This window comes from Diabrotica virgifera, chromosome 2 (genome assembly GCF_917563875.1).
Source record: "Diabrotica virgifera virgifera chromosome 2, PGI_DIABVI_V3a".
Lineage (NCBI taxonomy): Eukaryota > Metazoa > Arthropoda > Insecta > Coleoptera > Chrysomelidae > Diabrotica > Diabrotica virgifera.
This window is the reverse complement of record NC_065444.1, coordinates 162,999,051-163,017,446: the sequence shown is the minus strand read 5'-3', so window position 1 is coordinate 163,017,446 and position 18,396 is coordinate 162,999,051. Positions and strand designations below refer to the sequence as shown.

Here is an 18,396-nt window from a genome sequence, read left to right as displayed (position 1 = left end):
GGAAGATCGTTAGTCGGAGGGTTCACTAGCTCTTAGACTATTAGGTACACCTTGACGATCGACAAAATTAAATAAAATAAATTTTTAATTAGAACTAGAACGATACTATAATGTTATATTTTTATTATCTTTATTGAAAAGTAATATGAGTATTTGTTAGAAGTAATAAAAAAATATAAAAAAAAATTTTAAGAAACGCTTTTCTTTAGTTACGAGTGACTAAAATTAAAAATATTATTAAAAAAATCAACTAAAAAGCAAAAAATAAAAAAAAAATAGAAAAAATCTAACACATTCGTCAAAGAAAAGCGTGGCGCGTCTTCATCGAATAAACGGTTTTCGCACCACGCTTTTCTTTAACGAATGTGTTAGATTTTTTCTATTTTTTTTTTATTTTTTGCTTAGTTGATTTTTTAATAATATTTTTAATTTTAGTCACTCGTAACTAGAGAAAAGCGTTTCTTAAAAATTTTTTTTTCATATTTTTTTATTTTTTACTTTTTAGTCTTACACTTTTCAAACATTAAAATATATCGTCATGTTTCTTAAAATATGTATAAAACATATGATGTACTAACATGAAAAGTAGTCGGAATCGGCAAAAAATTTGAAACTATTGTTTATTTATGAAGCATAACATAAGCAATTAACGTAAAAAGTGAAATTATGTATACTTCATATCGTTAGCTACAACACGTAAAAGTTTCAAGTTTTTACATTGTAAAAAACAAGAGAATTTAAGCATTTTCCATTAAAATCGTTTTTTTTATTTAAACAATTAATAAACATAAAAAAATTGTTTTTATTTATTATTCGTGTATTGTTCCCGGGAATGCATATGTCTGCAAATGTTCATTCATTTGCATTGGAGAAAAGGCACTCAAATTAACGTCTAAAGATTTGACGCAAACTATTGAACTAAATAAAAGCGTTTAAAAACAAAACTTCCGTCTTAAATTAAAAATTTATACGTCTATTTTTTTAAGAGCAAAGTCTTTTATTGCACTATCAATGTCTATCGCATCACAAACCTCTTGCTCAGTAGACAAAATAGCCAAATTAGTTAGTCTAAGGGCCGGTTGTTCGAACGCCAATCAAAAATGATCATTATCAAATATTTAATTACTGTCACAACTGTCAATGTCAACTTTGATTGGGTTGCTGAAAACATAATTATTGATTACAATTATGAAATTAGTTAATCACTTATGTTAATAATTGTTATGTTAATTGATTAACTAATCTCATAATTATAATCAATTATGTTTTCAGCAACCCAACCAAAGTTGACATTGACAGTTGTGACAGTAATTAAATATTTGATAGTGATCATTATTGATTAGCGTTCGAACAACCGGCCCTTGGAGTACTCATTGTCGATCTTAAATAATTTTTAATCAATTTCAATTTTGAAAAACTCCTCTCACAGCGGGAGTTGCTTATAGCAACTGTGAAAAATATTATTATTAAAATATTGAGTATCTTCCAGCTTGGATTTAACAATAAATTTGAATAATTCAAGTGAGTCTGCATTAATCAATTTCGTTGCCTATGGCAGCAACGAAAGTCCGCAGTCGAAGTTTTTATAGCTTGAAACCCTGCTCGTCAATTTCGTCAGATGAGTAGTCTACATTTCTACATTCAGTGTTGTCTGGATCTAATAATATAGCCGATGTTAGATAAACAAACATCCGTTAAATTCTATAGCTGTTGAAAACGCTCACGAATTTCTACGATAACTCTATCTAACGAAGAAAACAGCTTACGTCTCAACTCATTTTCACAAGACAAGTTAGCACCTCTAGTTCCGTCATCAAAAATATGCTTTCTTGGTATGCGCATCCGAGGTTTTATGGAAATTCGAAGTTCTTCACACATATTTTTGCATAACCTACAGAGCCATTTGCTCATTCCTCTCTTTTCTCTGTCAATATCATCTGCAAAGCATTTACTTTCTGAGCGCCCAATCTTATGTCAAGTCCCTTTGTTTGTAAATATTTTTGTGCATCATTCACTTCATGTAGCACTGGTTGCCACAGGCCCAAAAACAAAGAAAAGAAAATTATTGCATCGAAACTAGTAAAGCACCTGCATATGTCCTAATCTTTCACCTGCCTCTGTCAGTTTTTCCAAAGTGACAAGAATGTATTTGTAATTATGCCATGTCACATTTACGGCATCGCCTCTTGCACTCCACCGCGTGTCTTGAATCCTTCTTTTGCGTGTAGCTGCTATCAGAACTTCCCAACGATGTGTCGATGAGGAAAAAAAAAAGACTAGCAACGTTCTAAAGTGCTAAAAAAAGTTGTGCTGAATGTTAGTCATAAACGGGGCATTCACACAAGTCAGTATAGACGTCGTTGTTGCCAGTCGCTACAAAATATCATTCAAAGAAAAGGAATTCACCGATTTCGTCACAAAATAAGTAATGAAAAATTCCGTGCTCCTTTCAATGGGTCCGAATTTGTAGTAGCGATAAAAATATAAAATGGTTCAAATATTTACAAATTATTTTTGTTATTTATTGTTAAATTTTGCCGCCCTCTAAAAAGTGCCGCCCGGGGCGGGCCGCCCCTGTCGCCCCCACTACGCTACGCCACTGACCAGGTGTACCAATCAAACTGTGTTTTTTTCTCAAAGTCCACCACACTCTGTGGAATATTCTTGCATGTATAAAATACAGAAATTAAAACCCAACTATAGCCTTAGGTTTTCTTAACATTCTGCTTTTTGATTCATTCGCTTATGTTGGATAATGAAAACGTTAGGTATAATACTTGAACAACTAGCCATGTTCTTCATCAATACAGGGTGTTTCTAAATAAGTGCGACAAACTTTAAGAGGTAATTCTGCATGAAAAAATAATGACCGTTTGCTTTATAAACTTATGTCCGCAAATGCTTCGTTTCCGAAATACGGGATGTTAAATTTTTTCTTACAAACTGACGATTTATTTATTGCTCTAAAAATCGGTTGAGATATGGAAATGCAATTTAGTAGGTTTTAAGAGGTTGCTACTGCGCATTATTTGACATACAATTAAGAATTTTATATTCACCATTGGCGTGCATACGGGTAATATTACCCGTATGCACGCCAATGGAGAATATAAAATTCTTAATAGCATGTCAAAAAATGTGCAAAAGCTGTCTCTTAAAACCCACCAAATTTCATTTTCATATCTCAACCAGTTTTGGAGCAATAAATAAATCGTCAGTTGGTAAGAAAAAATTTAACATCCCGTATCTCGGAAACGAAGCTTTTGCGGACATATGTTTATAAAGCAAACAGTCATTATATTTTCATGCAGAATTACCCCTTAAAGTTTGTCGCACTTATTTAGAAACACTTTGTATTGATGAATAACATGGCTAGTTGTTAAAGTACCTAACTTTTTTAGTATCACACATAGCGAATGAATAAAAAAACAGAATGTTATGAAACCCTAAGGCTATAGTTGGGTTTTAATTTCAGTATTTTATAAATGCTAGAATATTTCACAGGGTGTGGTGAACTTTGAGAAAAAAACACAGTTTGAGTGGTACACCCGGTATACAATGATAATTTACCTCTCTAAATAGCAACAATATTATTACAGCGATTGTCATTTGTTTCGAGCTTCTGTCATGTGCCATCTAATATTAATATATCTACGTCATACGTTATTGTATATGTTACAGTTCAAGTTGATTCTCAGTTAGAGTTGACTCCAACTAGTTCGAGTTAACTCCAACTGAAACGAGCAGTAAAAGTTGATTTTAAAAATTTAAATCAACTTTTACTAGTTGGAGTTGACTCTTCCTGGATCGATTCAGTAAATAATTTACTAAATGTTGATTATACGAGAATCTCAAGTGCATTTTTGATGAGTGTGCGATTCTTTGTTTTGACCGTTTCAACTACTTATTAGTATAGTCTGTAACATCGCCCCCGTTAGGTAAATTATTCTGATTCGATTTTTTGCACCAACTTACTCAAAGAAATATATCCGTATAACAATCCTTATAACAAATACACAGGGTGTCACGCGGTACCGCGGTCGAAAAATTGTTTAACCAATTGCAGTAAAGTCAGGCAGTAAAGTTTTAGGCAGTAAAGGCTTTATCGAACGAGTCTGATATTACGAATAGAGGAACAGACGCGTTCGATAAAGAATATTGAGGTGGTGCGTACAAAATTGTATCGTTAATCATAAAAAACATTAACACTTACTTACAACTTTGAGGAAATTTTTTTAATGTTAGACGAAATAAAAAATTCGTATGACAGTAATGACAGATGATTTTTGCATGATGGCCGGTTTTGATGTTTAATCGTAGTTATCAATATTGTATACCTACCTAATTACTAAATCTGTAAAGTTTTGATTTATTTTGTATGAATATAATTGCGAAACACTACAGAATTTTACTTTTTGACATAAATTTTATTAATAATAAGATAAAATTTTGTACAATATTTTTAATAATTAAAGTAAATAAATTTTAATTTCACTCAAATAAATAATCGATTGCTGCCATTGACCACTTACATTCAATCTCGGTTAATTTGATTAATTATCGCGACAGGTAAAGTAACATTCTTCTTTCAATACAACAAAGTGTTACTTTACTGCCGAAAATGAGGGCAAATGAGTACAATAATGAATGATTTTAGTGAAGTTTGGCAATAAACAATGATTTTAAACAAATTCGCAAAAACACATAGTTTTTTCACTTCGTACAAATTTTTTTTAGATCCGTTGGGCCTTTTTTTCTCTAAAATTGACTGTTATCGAGTTATTAGCGACTTAAAATTTGAAAAACTCCAAAATAACCATTTTCAAGGTTTAATAACTCGGTTAAAGATAATTATTGTGAAAGTCGAGCGAGCGGCCGTGGAGTAACGGCATAATCGCTGGCCTCAGACACCAGTGCACGTGGGTTCGAGCCCTGCTAAAGACAAACCATTTTCATTTTCAATAATGACACGAGCCGTCTCACCGTGCCTCGGAGAGCACGTTAAGCAGTCGGTCCCCCTGGGCTAGTGTACATCGACACTAGTTACTTGAAACAGGGTTAAAGGTGTAATTGGCGCCGGAACTGTCCGAAAGGCAAAAATGCCATACGATATTATATATTATGAAAGTCAGAAACTAAAAAAATTAAAGATTAAAGCTACCTCTATAAGATCCTGAAGAAATTTTTGTCATTATTTCATTAATAAGATATTATTTTTAATTATTAACAATGAGCGCTAACCATGTATTGAGGCGCCGTCAATGTGAGTGCGAGTGAGATTCACCGTTGGATGGCTGGAATGGTGCATCTCTTTAGCACTCACCATTGACGGCCGCCTAATACGCACTTAATAATTAGAGATAAAGCTTAGTAATAAAATAGTGACAAAAATTTCTGCTGGATCTTGTAGAGGGGGCTATAAACTTTGATTTGGTCACTTTCTGACTTTCATAATAATGGATTTTAACCGAGTTATTAAGCCTTGAAAATGGCTATTTTCGCATTTTTCAAATTTTAAATCGCGTATAACTCGACAAAAATCAATTTTAGAGAAAAATCACAAAATAGCTTTTTTTGCTCAGAATAACCCAAATGATCTAAAAAAAATTGTTCGAAGTGAAAAAATTATTTTTGTGAATTTGTCTAAAAAAATTGTTTAAAAAATAATTTATCGATCAAGGTACTGCCTGGCACCCAGTAGATTTGTTATAAGGACCTCTTTTTGAGTAAGTTTGTGCAAAAAGTTCGAATCGGAGTAATTTACCTAACGGGGGCGATGATACAGTCTAGACTAATTTGAACATATTCAGTAACATTTAATTTCTAGAATCGGCTGTTTGTGTGAATCAGAATCAACTTTTACTAAATGGCATTAGGAAGAGTATACTTTTCCTAGTTGGAGTCTACTTTTACTAGTAAATGTTGAATATAAATCTTCATTTTATATTTATAATCAACTTTTACTGAAACCAGCCGTTAGGGTTCTCCAACTGGATAATCAACTTGAACTGTAACATATATACCAATGATACAAACCAAAGACGTATGGCGTAGATAACTTAATATTATATGGTACCTGACAGAAGCTCGAAACAAATGACTGTGAATGAAAAGCCCTACTGTTAAAGAATAAGACTATAACATATTAAAAAATCACTTAAATCGGACAACAGGTTTAGAAAATTCGAGACATCAAAAATGACCCATTTTGTGGGGTGGCCGTTTTTTGTGCCGGACTATGAACAAAATATTGCTTATTATAATATATCGGTTTACAACGTGCTTAGACGTCTTTCTATTTCCAATCTCCACTTCGATCTGTCATTGTCTTCTCTTAATTAATTCCTTTCCATCAGCTCATTCTGTGTCTTTCTCCTGCTGATTCTCATTCTAGTAATTTGGAATTTACATTCTGGCCATACGCTGTATGTTTCCACACCACAGTCTGTCTAAGTATATTTCTTTAATCAGTCGTTATATCCGAGATGTTTTACTCCTAAAGATTTATATTCCTTGCAAACTCTTAAGCTCAAGCTTTTCATTTTCTTCTAATACTAATTGATTTTGCCCTCCGATGCATAAATATTCCGTCTTGTCTACATTTACATCTAAATCCCATTCATTGTATTCTTCAAATCAATTTTCTTGGTTTTATTAGAGGTACATTACCATATATGCATTTCTAAGATTATCGAATAGCAGGTTTTAATCATTCTTGTTGTACTTTATCGATGCGTACATTTTATACATAGATGTTTTCATAGATATTCATGTTTATAATTTTGTTGCGGTTTTACAGTTCAAATAAAACTCACAGTTCGATTTATATACTACTATATTTATTTATACAAGTTTACAGTTCTGAATTCTATATATAACTAACTTAATTCTGATAAGAGCCCGCTGTTTATAGTGAACGTTATGTTCTCACGTACAGTAAACGTCACGTCTACTGTTCTCCGGATCTTTTTAGGCATGGCAACTGCTACTTGCGTTTGATTGAAATTAACTTTATTGTTACAATGTGAAGTAGCGTTTAATTTTCAATGTATATATTAAATAGAATATCATTTTTAGCTCCTTCTAAATGCACACATATAAATTGAAAGCATTTTAACAGGGGAAAGTTCTCTTATTGGTTGTATTTATTTTTGAAGTTTATACTAAATATCGTGTACATTCATTACAAAATATAGGTGTTGTTGTAGAACTAACATTATTATTTAATCAGAAGCGACTTTTTAACCAAAAGAATTGAAACATTTGCCATTTATTTACAAAAGAATTTAAAATATTTCTGAATATTTATAAGTTCATATTTGGAAATAATTGACATAATTCAGTTTTAACTAAACTTTACGCTGTTTTTTGCTATTTTTTACCACGTTTTTATATACATCGCCTGTTCTTTGTCTGCCTCTTTGTTACTTTGTCCGGGAAAAATCTTGTATGTAATTGATTTTAAACATACTTCCCGACTAGCTAAAGATCTGAAATGTTTAGAATATCTCAGAACTCAATGACATTACAATATTTAATAGCTTTTATATGGATGCATTGAGTTTTATTCGGAATTTTAAGCCATTTTTAATGTTATATGTTAAAATTAGTTCTCACTTTTCCCAAAAGATGGTGTTACTTTCCATGTCATAGGAATTGAAACAACAAAATAGTTTTTTATTTTTATATTGTGCCCTATAAGTAATAAAAACGTGGTATTAAAAAACATAAAAGTGTTATCATTCAGTATTTGTAGAAAACTGAAAATATCACAATAAACCATAAAAAATAATCATAAAGTTTCGTTGGTTTGATAAACTGAATTCGCTTTGCCGAGAATTACTTTGACACATTCAGAATTACATTAACTGCTCAAATCAATCATTCCCAAAACCCATAAAATTTTGTGGAATTTATTTCTACAAAATATTTTTATTTTGTACAATAAATAATTTTCTCATTTGTTATCAATACATTATAGTGGTGTAAATAAATATTTATTGATGGGCGTAAGGTTTATGTTATTTATGTCTGTTTACTATTGATAATATTGGCTGTGAGCCGGTATTTTTGTTGTGTAGTAATTTCCAGTCACGTCTAGCAACCTAAATTCCCAAAAAAGAAATTACCAACGTCGCTAGACAGTTCTGTCTCGGCTGAGCGAATTCAGTATACATGCTATCCTATGACAAAACATTCGAATGGTCTAGATACATGTTGGAGAAAAATAATTGTGCAATCTTCTGTTAAATATCTCCAAAAATAATGGTTTTATCTTTAAGAAACAAGGGCTGTTAGTTGGGCCAGTTAGTTCTTCTACTTTTACTTTTATTTTGTTGTTCTATAGATATTTTCGATCGTTTTATTATTCCTAGAGGTTGCGTATAATAAATGGATAACTTCTTTAATTCCATCCTGTCAAATGCCTTCTTAAGGTCCACGAAACACAAATATGCCTATTTGCTGTATTATAATGATTTCTCTTGAACCTTTCGCGTCGCTGCATGATCTTCTCGACTTAAAACCTTGTTCTTCTTCTGCTAATATTATAATTTTATTCAGTTTGTGTGTTAGTAAATAAAACTCTGGATGATCAATGGGTAAGGGAACCACAATTTAAAGGAAACCTCAGTCAGTGATTTGGGTTAAATCGTCATATTTTGACGTAAAAATTATCCAGTTAGAATATAACAAGTTCATTTATAATCAAGTTATTTGTGGAGATAGTTTGTGGATATTTGTGGATAAGAGTTTTAAACAAATAAAAATAATGTAGAACTAACAATAAAACACTGAAAACTTTTGTTTTCGATACTTCCACAAAATTTATTATAAAACTATGTGACTACAGCTGTTTCGGCAGACTGTCTTTCTCAAGTGATTTATTTGATATTATTAACACATACTAATGTGTTTGCATTTTAAAGTCTTTAACTGAAGAGGTTGAGGAGTGGGGAGCTGTTCTTCTCAAGTTTGTCATTCAGAATGATATTTGTATTTTTCAATTTATTAATTTCCATAAATTCTAATAAAGATAGTTTAAGGCCTTTATTTTGAATATGAAGAATTTGAAACTGTTCATTAAAAGAATGATTATGATCTAGCTAGAAGGTGAAGAGTGTATGTAGAATCTGTTTTTCTATTGTTGAAAGCCCTTTTGTGTTCTGCTATCCGTTTGTCAAAGGTTCTTCCAGTTTGACCGATGTAAATTTTCTGACAGTCACCACTAGTCATTTTGTAAACACCACTCTATAGTTGCTTTCGGCTCTTATTGTTCTTAATGTATTTGCTAAGTTGTTGTTAATTCTGAAAGCTGGTGTTATTCCTTTCTTTTTTATGTATCTGGCTATTTTTGTTGATATCTTTTCTGTATATGTGATAGAGCAGGAGATACTGGGTTCTTTCTGTGGTGGTGGATATGTTATAGTCAAAGCCCGAATTTCAGTATCTCCTAGGTTTGACTAGGCAATCCTCAGGTCTGACTGACGGTCTTAGTCAAATCCCGAAATAAATTACAGTTTCGGTCTTTGACTAGTCAAACCTAGGAGAGACTAATTTGGTCAGGCAAAGGTCGAAATTTAATTTTATGAAATCGGGGTTTGACTAGTCAAACCCCGATCTAGCTTAAAATGTCGTAATTTATTAGGTTAGGTTTAATAAAACGTAATTTTTTAATTATAATGTTTATTATTTTTATGTTGTCGTAATTAAAATAAAAAAAATAGTAATTATTTTTTGCTAGCAGTTGCCGCTAGTGCATCTCTGCCATTTCGTTCGTTGCAATCCGTGACTGCACGCCGGGTTTGTCCTAGTTGGGTGAGAGAGAGCAGCAAATGTGCCTCCTGATGAGAGACTAAGTTTCGAAACCAGTAGAGGTGCTTGCTGCACTCTCTGATTGAACTGGAATAATGATGCGGCTGTAGTTTTGTGTTGCAACTAAATTGAAAATGTTTATTCATTTTTGAAAAAAGTTAGTGTTTGTTCTCGCATGTTGAGACATTATGGCATTTAGAGTTGCACAATACATTAGATCTTTACACTTGCATAATTTTAAAGAGCATTTCTTATTGCAGCAGCATTTTATAAAGCCTTGTAATCCAAATTTAGAATCTTTTAACAGCAAGTGGTGCTTGCTGTCATACTTTCACCATGTGAACAAGTCAAATCCACAGCTCAGATGTTACCTGGGGCATATTAGCAAAATATTTTAAACATCCATGCTTAATGTAGCATTTTAAACCGATGTTTCCTTGACGGACTACTTTTACAGGGCTTTGACCCACATATTTTTGTTAAATAATATCTTGGTGGTTAGCATGTACATTGCACGTAAGCACTGATGATGACTGGTAAACCAGTCAAAAACTAGTTATGTGGTGATTTTGATGTAGTCCTTTTGAGGGATTTTAAATATACCTTTTATAAAGGATTTTACTGTTTTTTGTATTACATGGTATACAGCCAACTACAGGAAAACTTTTTCCTTGTGGAGCTTTATAGAATGCTACTGCAATAAGAAATGCTCTTCAGAATTATGTAAGTGTAAACGGTCTAACGTATTGTGCAAATCTTATTTCTCGAAACTCCTTATGCCCCTCAGGGGCGTCGGAGGTTTTATTCATCTTCTATCCATCTCTTCCATTTCTTGCGGTCCTTTGCTAACTCTTTCATTTTGTGAAAGTGTTGATGTGTTTTTCCTTTTTCCTGTCCAATTTCTATAATCTGATCGATCCATCTCTTCCTTGGCCTTCCTTTCCTTCTTTTACCATATCTTTTCGATTCCATCACCTGCTTTGGTAGTCTTCCCTGGTCCATTCTGTTAATGTGTCCATACTATTTTAATTTTCTTTTTTGTATCTTGGTTATTATCGATTCCTGTTTCAGTCTTTGTCTAATATCTTCATTTCTTATTCTGTCCAATTTCGTTTTTCCTGCTATTTTTCTTAGCTGCTTCATCTCCGCTGCGTTTATTGTACTGTCTACTTTTGCATTATTTACCCATGTCTCACTTGCATATATTAAAGTTGGTACAGAGATTGCGTTGTATACCTTCAGTTTTATTTCTTTATCTATTTCTTCCTTTCCAAATATTGTTTTATTTAGTGCATAGTAGATCTTATTTGCTTTTTTCGCTCTGTATGAGATTTCTTGATCTATCTTTCCATCCTCTGATATTATTACTCCAAGGTATTCAAACGTCGAGACTGTTTCTATTATTTCGTTTTTGCACCTAAATATCGTTTGGTTTATTTCTTCCCTTTTCTTTTGTGTTACTATCATGGTCTTCGTTTTCTTTACATTTACCTCCATTTTCAAATTTTCTATTTCGTCCACCCAGATATCGATTAACTTTTGCATTTTCTCTTTATTGTCTGCTATTATTACTAAGTCATCTGCATATAGCAATCCCTCCATTCTGACTGGTACTAAATTCCTGTACCCTATTATTGACTGTAATTGCCTTGAACTTCTTTTAGCGCTCTTCATTACTCTATCCATTACTAATATAAACAAAACTGGGCTGAGACTGTCCCCTTGTTTTATTCCTTTCCTTAGGTTTATTATTGGCGATCTGTTTCCGTTTATTTGTACTTTAGCAAGTACGTTTCTATATGTACTTTTTACCACGCATACTATCTTTTGCGGGATTTGCAGATCTTCCATTACTGACGATATTACTTCTCTATTTATAAAATCAAAAGCATCTTTAATATCTATAAACGTAATATATAAGTCTTCTCCTATTTCGTTTTTCCTTTCAATTATATTTCTCAGTATGTATATATTATCTGTTGTTCCTCTTTCTTTCCTAAAAACCGCTTGTTCTTCTTCTAGTTTTCCTTCCAGTTCTTTCCTGAGCTTCCTTTCTATTATTCCGGTGTAGACTTTATATGCCACTGATGATAAGCATATAGCCCTATAGTTATCACATTCCGCTTCATCTCCTTTCTTGTATATTGGTATCAATAAATTCTCTTCCCAGTCTTCCGGTATCTTTTCTGTTCTCCATGCTTCCCTCATTATTTCCAGTAGTCAAAGCTTGCCTCGGTCGCCCACGTACTTCATCATCTCCGGATCTATGTCATCGGCACCTCCCGCTTTTCCAATCTTTATTCTTGCCAATCCTTCTTCAATATCTTTGATATGAATTTCGTCTATTCGATTGTCTCTATCCACTTCTCTTGCCTGCTGTCCTCTCTCCTCATTTTGTTGGTTGCTTGCCTCGAATTTTTCTTTATAGTGCTTATTCCATATGGTTAGTATGTCTTGTATGTTTGTTTTCAATTCATTTCGCTCATTTCTAATTCCTCTTATTTGTTTCCTTTTTGTTCCTTTCATGCTTCTTATTTTATTCCAAAACTGTTTATTGTTATTCCCAAAACCTTCGTTCAATTCTTCACCGAATTCTTTCCAGCTCTTCTTCTTCGCAGCTTTTACTAGTTCTTTCATTATATTTATCTGTCTTCTGTATTCGTCTCTGTCTTGCTCTTCATTTGTGTTTATGTATCGCTTCCACATTTCTTTCTTCTTTTTTACAGCTTGCTTTATTTCCTTATTCCACCATCCCGTTCTTTTATTATTTTTCCCATTCTTTCTTATTCCACATACTTGTTTTGCAGTGTTCCATAACGTGTCTCTCAATTTTTTCCATCTCTCTTCCATATTCCATATTTCCTCATTGTTTTCATGCTGTTCCAGTATTTTATTCGTCTCTCTTTGGTATAACTTCCATATTTTCATCTTATGTATTGCTATTCTTGTATATTGAGGACTCTCTATTATTTCCATTAGTTTCATGTTTATCTCTGCTGTCACTAGTCTGTGTTGGGTACCGAGTTCGGCTTCGTTCTCTGTTTTTATATTTTGTATCGTTAGTTCTGCGTCTCGAGGATATACTATGTAGTCAATTATGCTTCTCGCATTTCTTTCTTCTGCTACGTATGTATATTTTTCGTTTCTCGGTTGATACTAGAAAGAATTACCTATTAACAAGTCATTTATTTGGCAGAAACTTATCATTCTTCTACCATTTCTATTTATCGTCTCTTCTCCATACCTTCCCAAGCAGCCTAATGCCATATTTTCATCATTTCCTATTCGTGCATTCCAGTCTCCTAGTAAAATGATGTTTTTGCTTTCCTCTTGTATCTCATCAATAAGTTTCTGTATCTCATCATAGAATAGTTCTGTTTTTTCATGCTCTGTTCCTTCTACCGGTGCATATACCTGTATTATGTGACATTCTTCTTCTTCTAACTCTATTTTTATGTATATGGTTCTTGATGATACTGGTTTGAATTTGGTTATTCTTCTATTCATTTCTTTCGTTACAACTATTCCCACGCCTTCTTTTGCCCTTTGTCCTATCTGAACTCCGGAATAGTATAGTATGTGCTGCCCTCCGATATCGACAATTCCATTTCCTACTTTTTTCGTCTCGCTTAATCCTATCAACTGCAGCTCAAATCTAAATGCCATAATGCCTCAACATGTGAGAATAAAAACTAATTTTTTTATCTTAATTACGACCATATAAAATAATAAACATTAAAATTAAAAAATGACATTTTATTAAACCTAATATAACAAATTACGACATTTTAATGGCTGATCGGGGTTTGACTAGTCAAACCCCGATTTCATAAAATTGAATTTCGACCTTTGCCTGACCAACTTAGTCTCTCCTAGGTTTGACTAGTCAAAGGCCGAAACTGTAATTTATTTCTGGCTTTGACTAAGACCGTCAGTCAGACCTGAGGATTGCCTAGTCAAACCTAGGAGTGCCTGAAATTCGGGCTTTGACTATAACAGATATACTAATTTCAGGGCTTTCTTATGGAGTTTTTGGAGTCACAGAAAGAGCCCAGTACCTTCTGCTCTATCACATATACAGGCAAGATATAAACAAAAATAGCCAGATAGATAAAAAAAAGAAAGGAATAACACCAGCTTTCAAAATGTTGTTCTGAAGCTATTTTCTTGTGGCATTTTTACAATTTTAACTATTTATAATGGGAAATAAGCTACAATATTATTAAAAAATGATTTTTATTAACGTTTCGACGCCCAAATCGGGTGCCGTTGTCAAAATACAAAATACTACTAAAATAAACAAAAATGTTGTTGCTTAGTAAAAAAATTCTTCTAATAATTTATTTAATTTGACTCATTTATATCGGCAATTTAGATACATATGATACATTTTAAAGTAGAAGACTTTAAAATGATATTGCCAATATTTATGAGTTGCGTTCCTGGGACGATTTTACTGAAAGATAGTTCATTCGATTACATGAAATCAACCCCAACTCAAGAATATCCGTCACAAAAAAATCATAGCATGTGATCTGTCTTTAAAAAGACAACCACATGCAACGGTGACATTAAAATTCTCGCGTTAGAGATCTCATAGTAAATCACGAGGGAAAACCAGGAAAAAACCTCGTGATACTATCCCGACATCGTAAGTATTTGGTCTTTACTCTCAAAATTAATACCAAATTCTGACTTTACTATAATTTTGTTTAAATTATAAATAATATTAATAATACATGGATATATAAGTAATACTAAAATATAAAATATGTACTAACTCGACTATTGACTTACTAATTGTGGTATTTTCTTTCTATTAACTTCCTCTTTCAGTATGGGTATCCACATCCTACTGCATTCCACCGAGGAATTTGCGACACAATTGGTTTCGTTTAGCATAATTAGAGCCGCTTCTTTGATTTTTCTCTTTTTACTATCTGTTTCTTTCAGGACTATACTTGAATCTCTCCACTGAACTCTATGTTCATTATCCCATGCGTGTTGACATATTTGAGATCTATCAAATTCTCTATTTTTAATATAAGATTGAAGTTCACTTATTCTAACGTTTAATGGTCTTGATGTTTCACCTATATAAAACTGTTCGCATTCACAAGGTATTTTATAAATACAATTCTTTATCCTTTCTTGTTCATTGTTAGGTTTAGTTTTAGATAGAATAGATCTCAATGTGTTGGTTGTTTTGAATGTTGTTGAAATGTTGAATTTATTTCCTATTGTTTTAAGTTTCTCGGATAGTCCTTTTATATTCGCGGTGTGCAAGTACTTGGAAAGGGAAACGAGAAACGACCGTGCGCGAGTCGCGGAGAAATATTGCATCTATCTTAAATAATTCATATTGTCAATTGAAATTGTCAAATTGACGTATATTTCATACCTTCTGTCATTGACGCAGAAAAATTATATATTGCTCCACAATATTGATATGATATGCAATTATTATATAAAGGTAAATTTAATTAATTGTATTTTGCTTGCAGTACTGCATTTTAATAACTGATTTTATTTACTACATACAATTGTTTACGTTTGCTAAACATAACCTGCATCTTATTTTTTTCTTCTTATTATTTTTTTGGACTATGGTCTTGACAATTATCCAGCAACCAGGACTAATATAATTGGCCAATATAATTAAAAGTGCGAATAAAAGTACAGAGCGTAGAAATATAGGTCGCTTTGCCGAACTTGCACGGTCCCAATATGGTATTGATATTTTCCTCGTATTATTTCTTGTGAATGTTGTAGGATCCCGTTCTATGTTGTTCTGTTCCATTCGATCCAATCTTGACAATTCCTTATTTATAAACGATAAAGGATAATCATTTTTTAATAAAACAGATGTTAAGAATTGTTTTTCTTCTAAAAATGAATTTTCGTTAGAACAAGTAATTTTGGCTCTATCATATAAGGATTTTATGATTCCCTTTTTAACGTTGATGTTGTGATTTGATTTGTAATTGAGATATCTGTTGGTTTGTGTTGGTTTTCTATACACTTGAGTCTCATATCCAGTATCCTTCTTCGAAATGTTAATAAAAATCATTTTTTAATAATATTGTGGCTTATTTCCCATTATAAATATTAAAACCAGCTTTCAGAACTAACAACAACTTAAGCAAATACATTAAGAACAATAAGAGCCGAAAGAGAAAGCAACTACAGAGTGGTGTTTACAAACTGACTTGTGGTGACTGTCCGAAAACTTACATCGGTCAAACTGGAAGAACCTTTGATAAACGGATAGCAGAACACAAAAGGGCTTATAAGGGAACAATAGAAAAACAGATTCTACAAAGACACTTCACCTTTTAGATTCTAGATCATAATCATTCTTTTAATGAAAAGTTTCAAATTCTTCATATTCAAAATAAAGGCCTTAATCTATCGTTATTAGAATCTATGGAAATTAATAAATTGAAAAAACAGATATAATTCTGAATGACCAACTTGAGACAAATAGCTCCCCACTCCTCAACCTCTTCAGTTAAAGACTTTAAAATGCAAATACATTACTATGTGTTAATAATATCAAATAAATCACTTGAGAAAGGCACTCTACCGAAACAGCTGTAGTTACGTAGTTGTATAATAAATTTTGTGGAAGTATAGAAAATAAAAGTTTTCAGTGTTTTATTGTTAGATAAAATGAATCAAGTAACGGTCGAATCCATCAATTATAATGTAAAACCTTCAAATAAGTTGTGTATTAAGAGTCGCTTCTGATTTCTTCATTAAATCATTTAGTATTAATTGTCTAATTTACGTTTGTTTCTTTTTAGGAAAAAATATGGGAGCTAGCAAACATTAAGGCATGTTTAATTTTACCATTGCTGATTAATTTTCGCTTGTTTTCTTTAAGTTGCAACATATATTCTGTTTCATGCTTCATTTTCTCTAGGTACATTTCATTGGTTTTGATGGTTCTAAAGTTTCTGTAAAATATTTCATTATTCTAAATTAAAACTAATACGTGAAAATAGCGCTGAGAGCAGTGTAGAATGTCAGCACAAATCATAAAGAACTCGAGTTAATCCATTGTTGTAAAGCGAACAGGAACTGAAGTGGATGCAAGTGAAAATAAAATATCACAAAAATATAATTCATTGATTTAAGCTATCTGTTTTTGAAATTTGCAACAGGTTATGTTGTTTTGATGAAAAATGCTTTTTTTCTACGGCCGTGCTAAAAGAGCCACTTTCACGCACGCATTTCGTTTCCGAAAGTTGCACTTTCCCGCACCGCGTGCGTGAAAGTAAATTTTCCCGCACGGTGTGCGGGAAAGTAATATGGCATTATAATATATTATAATACAAGCAATAAACTAATATTTAGATATTCTTTACTAATTTATTTCATATTTATCTTATTGTGTTCATGTTTTAATGAAATTAGCACGATAATTCGATGAAATAAAATTATTTTGACATAATATTTAAAAGTCAGATCAGTAAACAATTACAATGGTTTTGAATCGTCGTCATGGAAACCAATATCGTCGTCGTGGTAACCCATTATATTGAAAGTTTGGTTTTGACAACCTTGTCAAAGAATTAATTTGTGTATTTTCACTACTAAATAAAAATTGATATAACTCTATTTTTTGTGTCCTTTTTCCAAACGTACGGCCCTAGAAAAAATATTGTTCCTAACTCATGCGGAAAGTGTCTTCCCGCACTCGACTGCTTGCCCGAACTCCGCTATCGCGTCGTTCGAGTCAACGGCAGTCTCGTGCGTGAAAGTATCACTTTCCGTACTAGTTAGGAAAATAACTATTTTTCATCTATAAACCCGTTATTTTTCCCAATTTTTCATTCCAGCTGGTCCAAATAGATTACAATCCGAGTTCATTGTTTTACCGGTTTGATCAATTATTCCTTAACTGCTTATTTTGATTTATGATCATAGTGACAGACTCGTATTGATAAAACTATGCTTCCAATCCTTTTTATGGTTTCTAAAACGCTCGACATATTGTTGAGGTACTTATACTCCGTTGTGTCTTTAGCCACAGCTTTTTGATGGGAAAAACGTGAGCTAAAATATTGCTTATACCGCCTGTTAACAGAGATTCTACTAAATCACTCTAGGTAATATGTAATAATAATATCGTATGGCATTTTTGCGGGGGAGATCCTCGCGGGCAGGTCCCGGCGCCACTTGCATCTTTAACCCTGTTTGAAGTAGCTTTTACAAAGTTAGTACAAACATTGTACCAAAACGACACAATGCGTGTAAAACTACACGATACCACCAGAGTAATTTACATCAAACGAGGTGTGAGACACACTCTCACCTGTTATTTATAACGGTCCTCGAATACGCCTTTACAATACTAAAGTGGGAAAATAGAGGAATAAAAATAGATGGGGAAATGCTCAATCATCTGCGTTTTGCCGACGATATAGTACTTATTACCGAAGATATGGCTGAAGCACAACAAATGCTACAACAATTAGAAAACGTATCTTCAACAATAGGTCTAAAAATGAACATCAGTAAGACCAAATTTATGACATTTAGTTCCCAGCCAACACCTAACCATCCAAAATCAAGTAG

At 32.6% G+C, this 18,396-nt stretch overlaps 1 protein-coding gene across 2 annotated transcripts in view; it reads left to right on the top strand.

Annotated features, from left to right (window-relative positions):
* Positions 1-18,396, top strand: part of LOC114330708 (E3 ubiquitin-protein ligase LRSAM1) — a 182,723-nt gene that overhangs the window by 75,534 nt on the left and 88,793 nt on the right. Inside the window, exon 5 of one of the 2 annotated variants that reach the window (XM_050644061.1) lies at positions 16,620-16,649. The exons of the other annotated variant lie outside the window; for it this stretch is intronic. Coding sequence (XP_050500018.1) covers positions 16,620-16,649 — 30 coding nt within the window. The remainder of the gene's footprint in view (positions 1-16,619; positions 16,650-18,396) is intronic. 2 annotated transcript variants of the gene reach the window in all.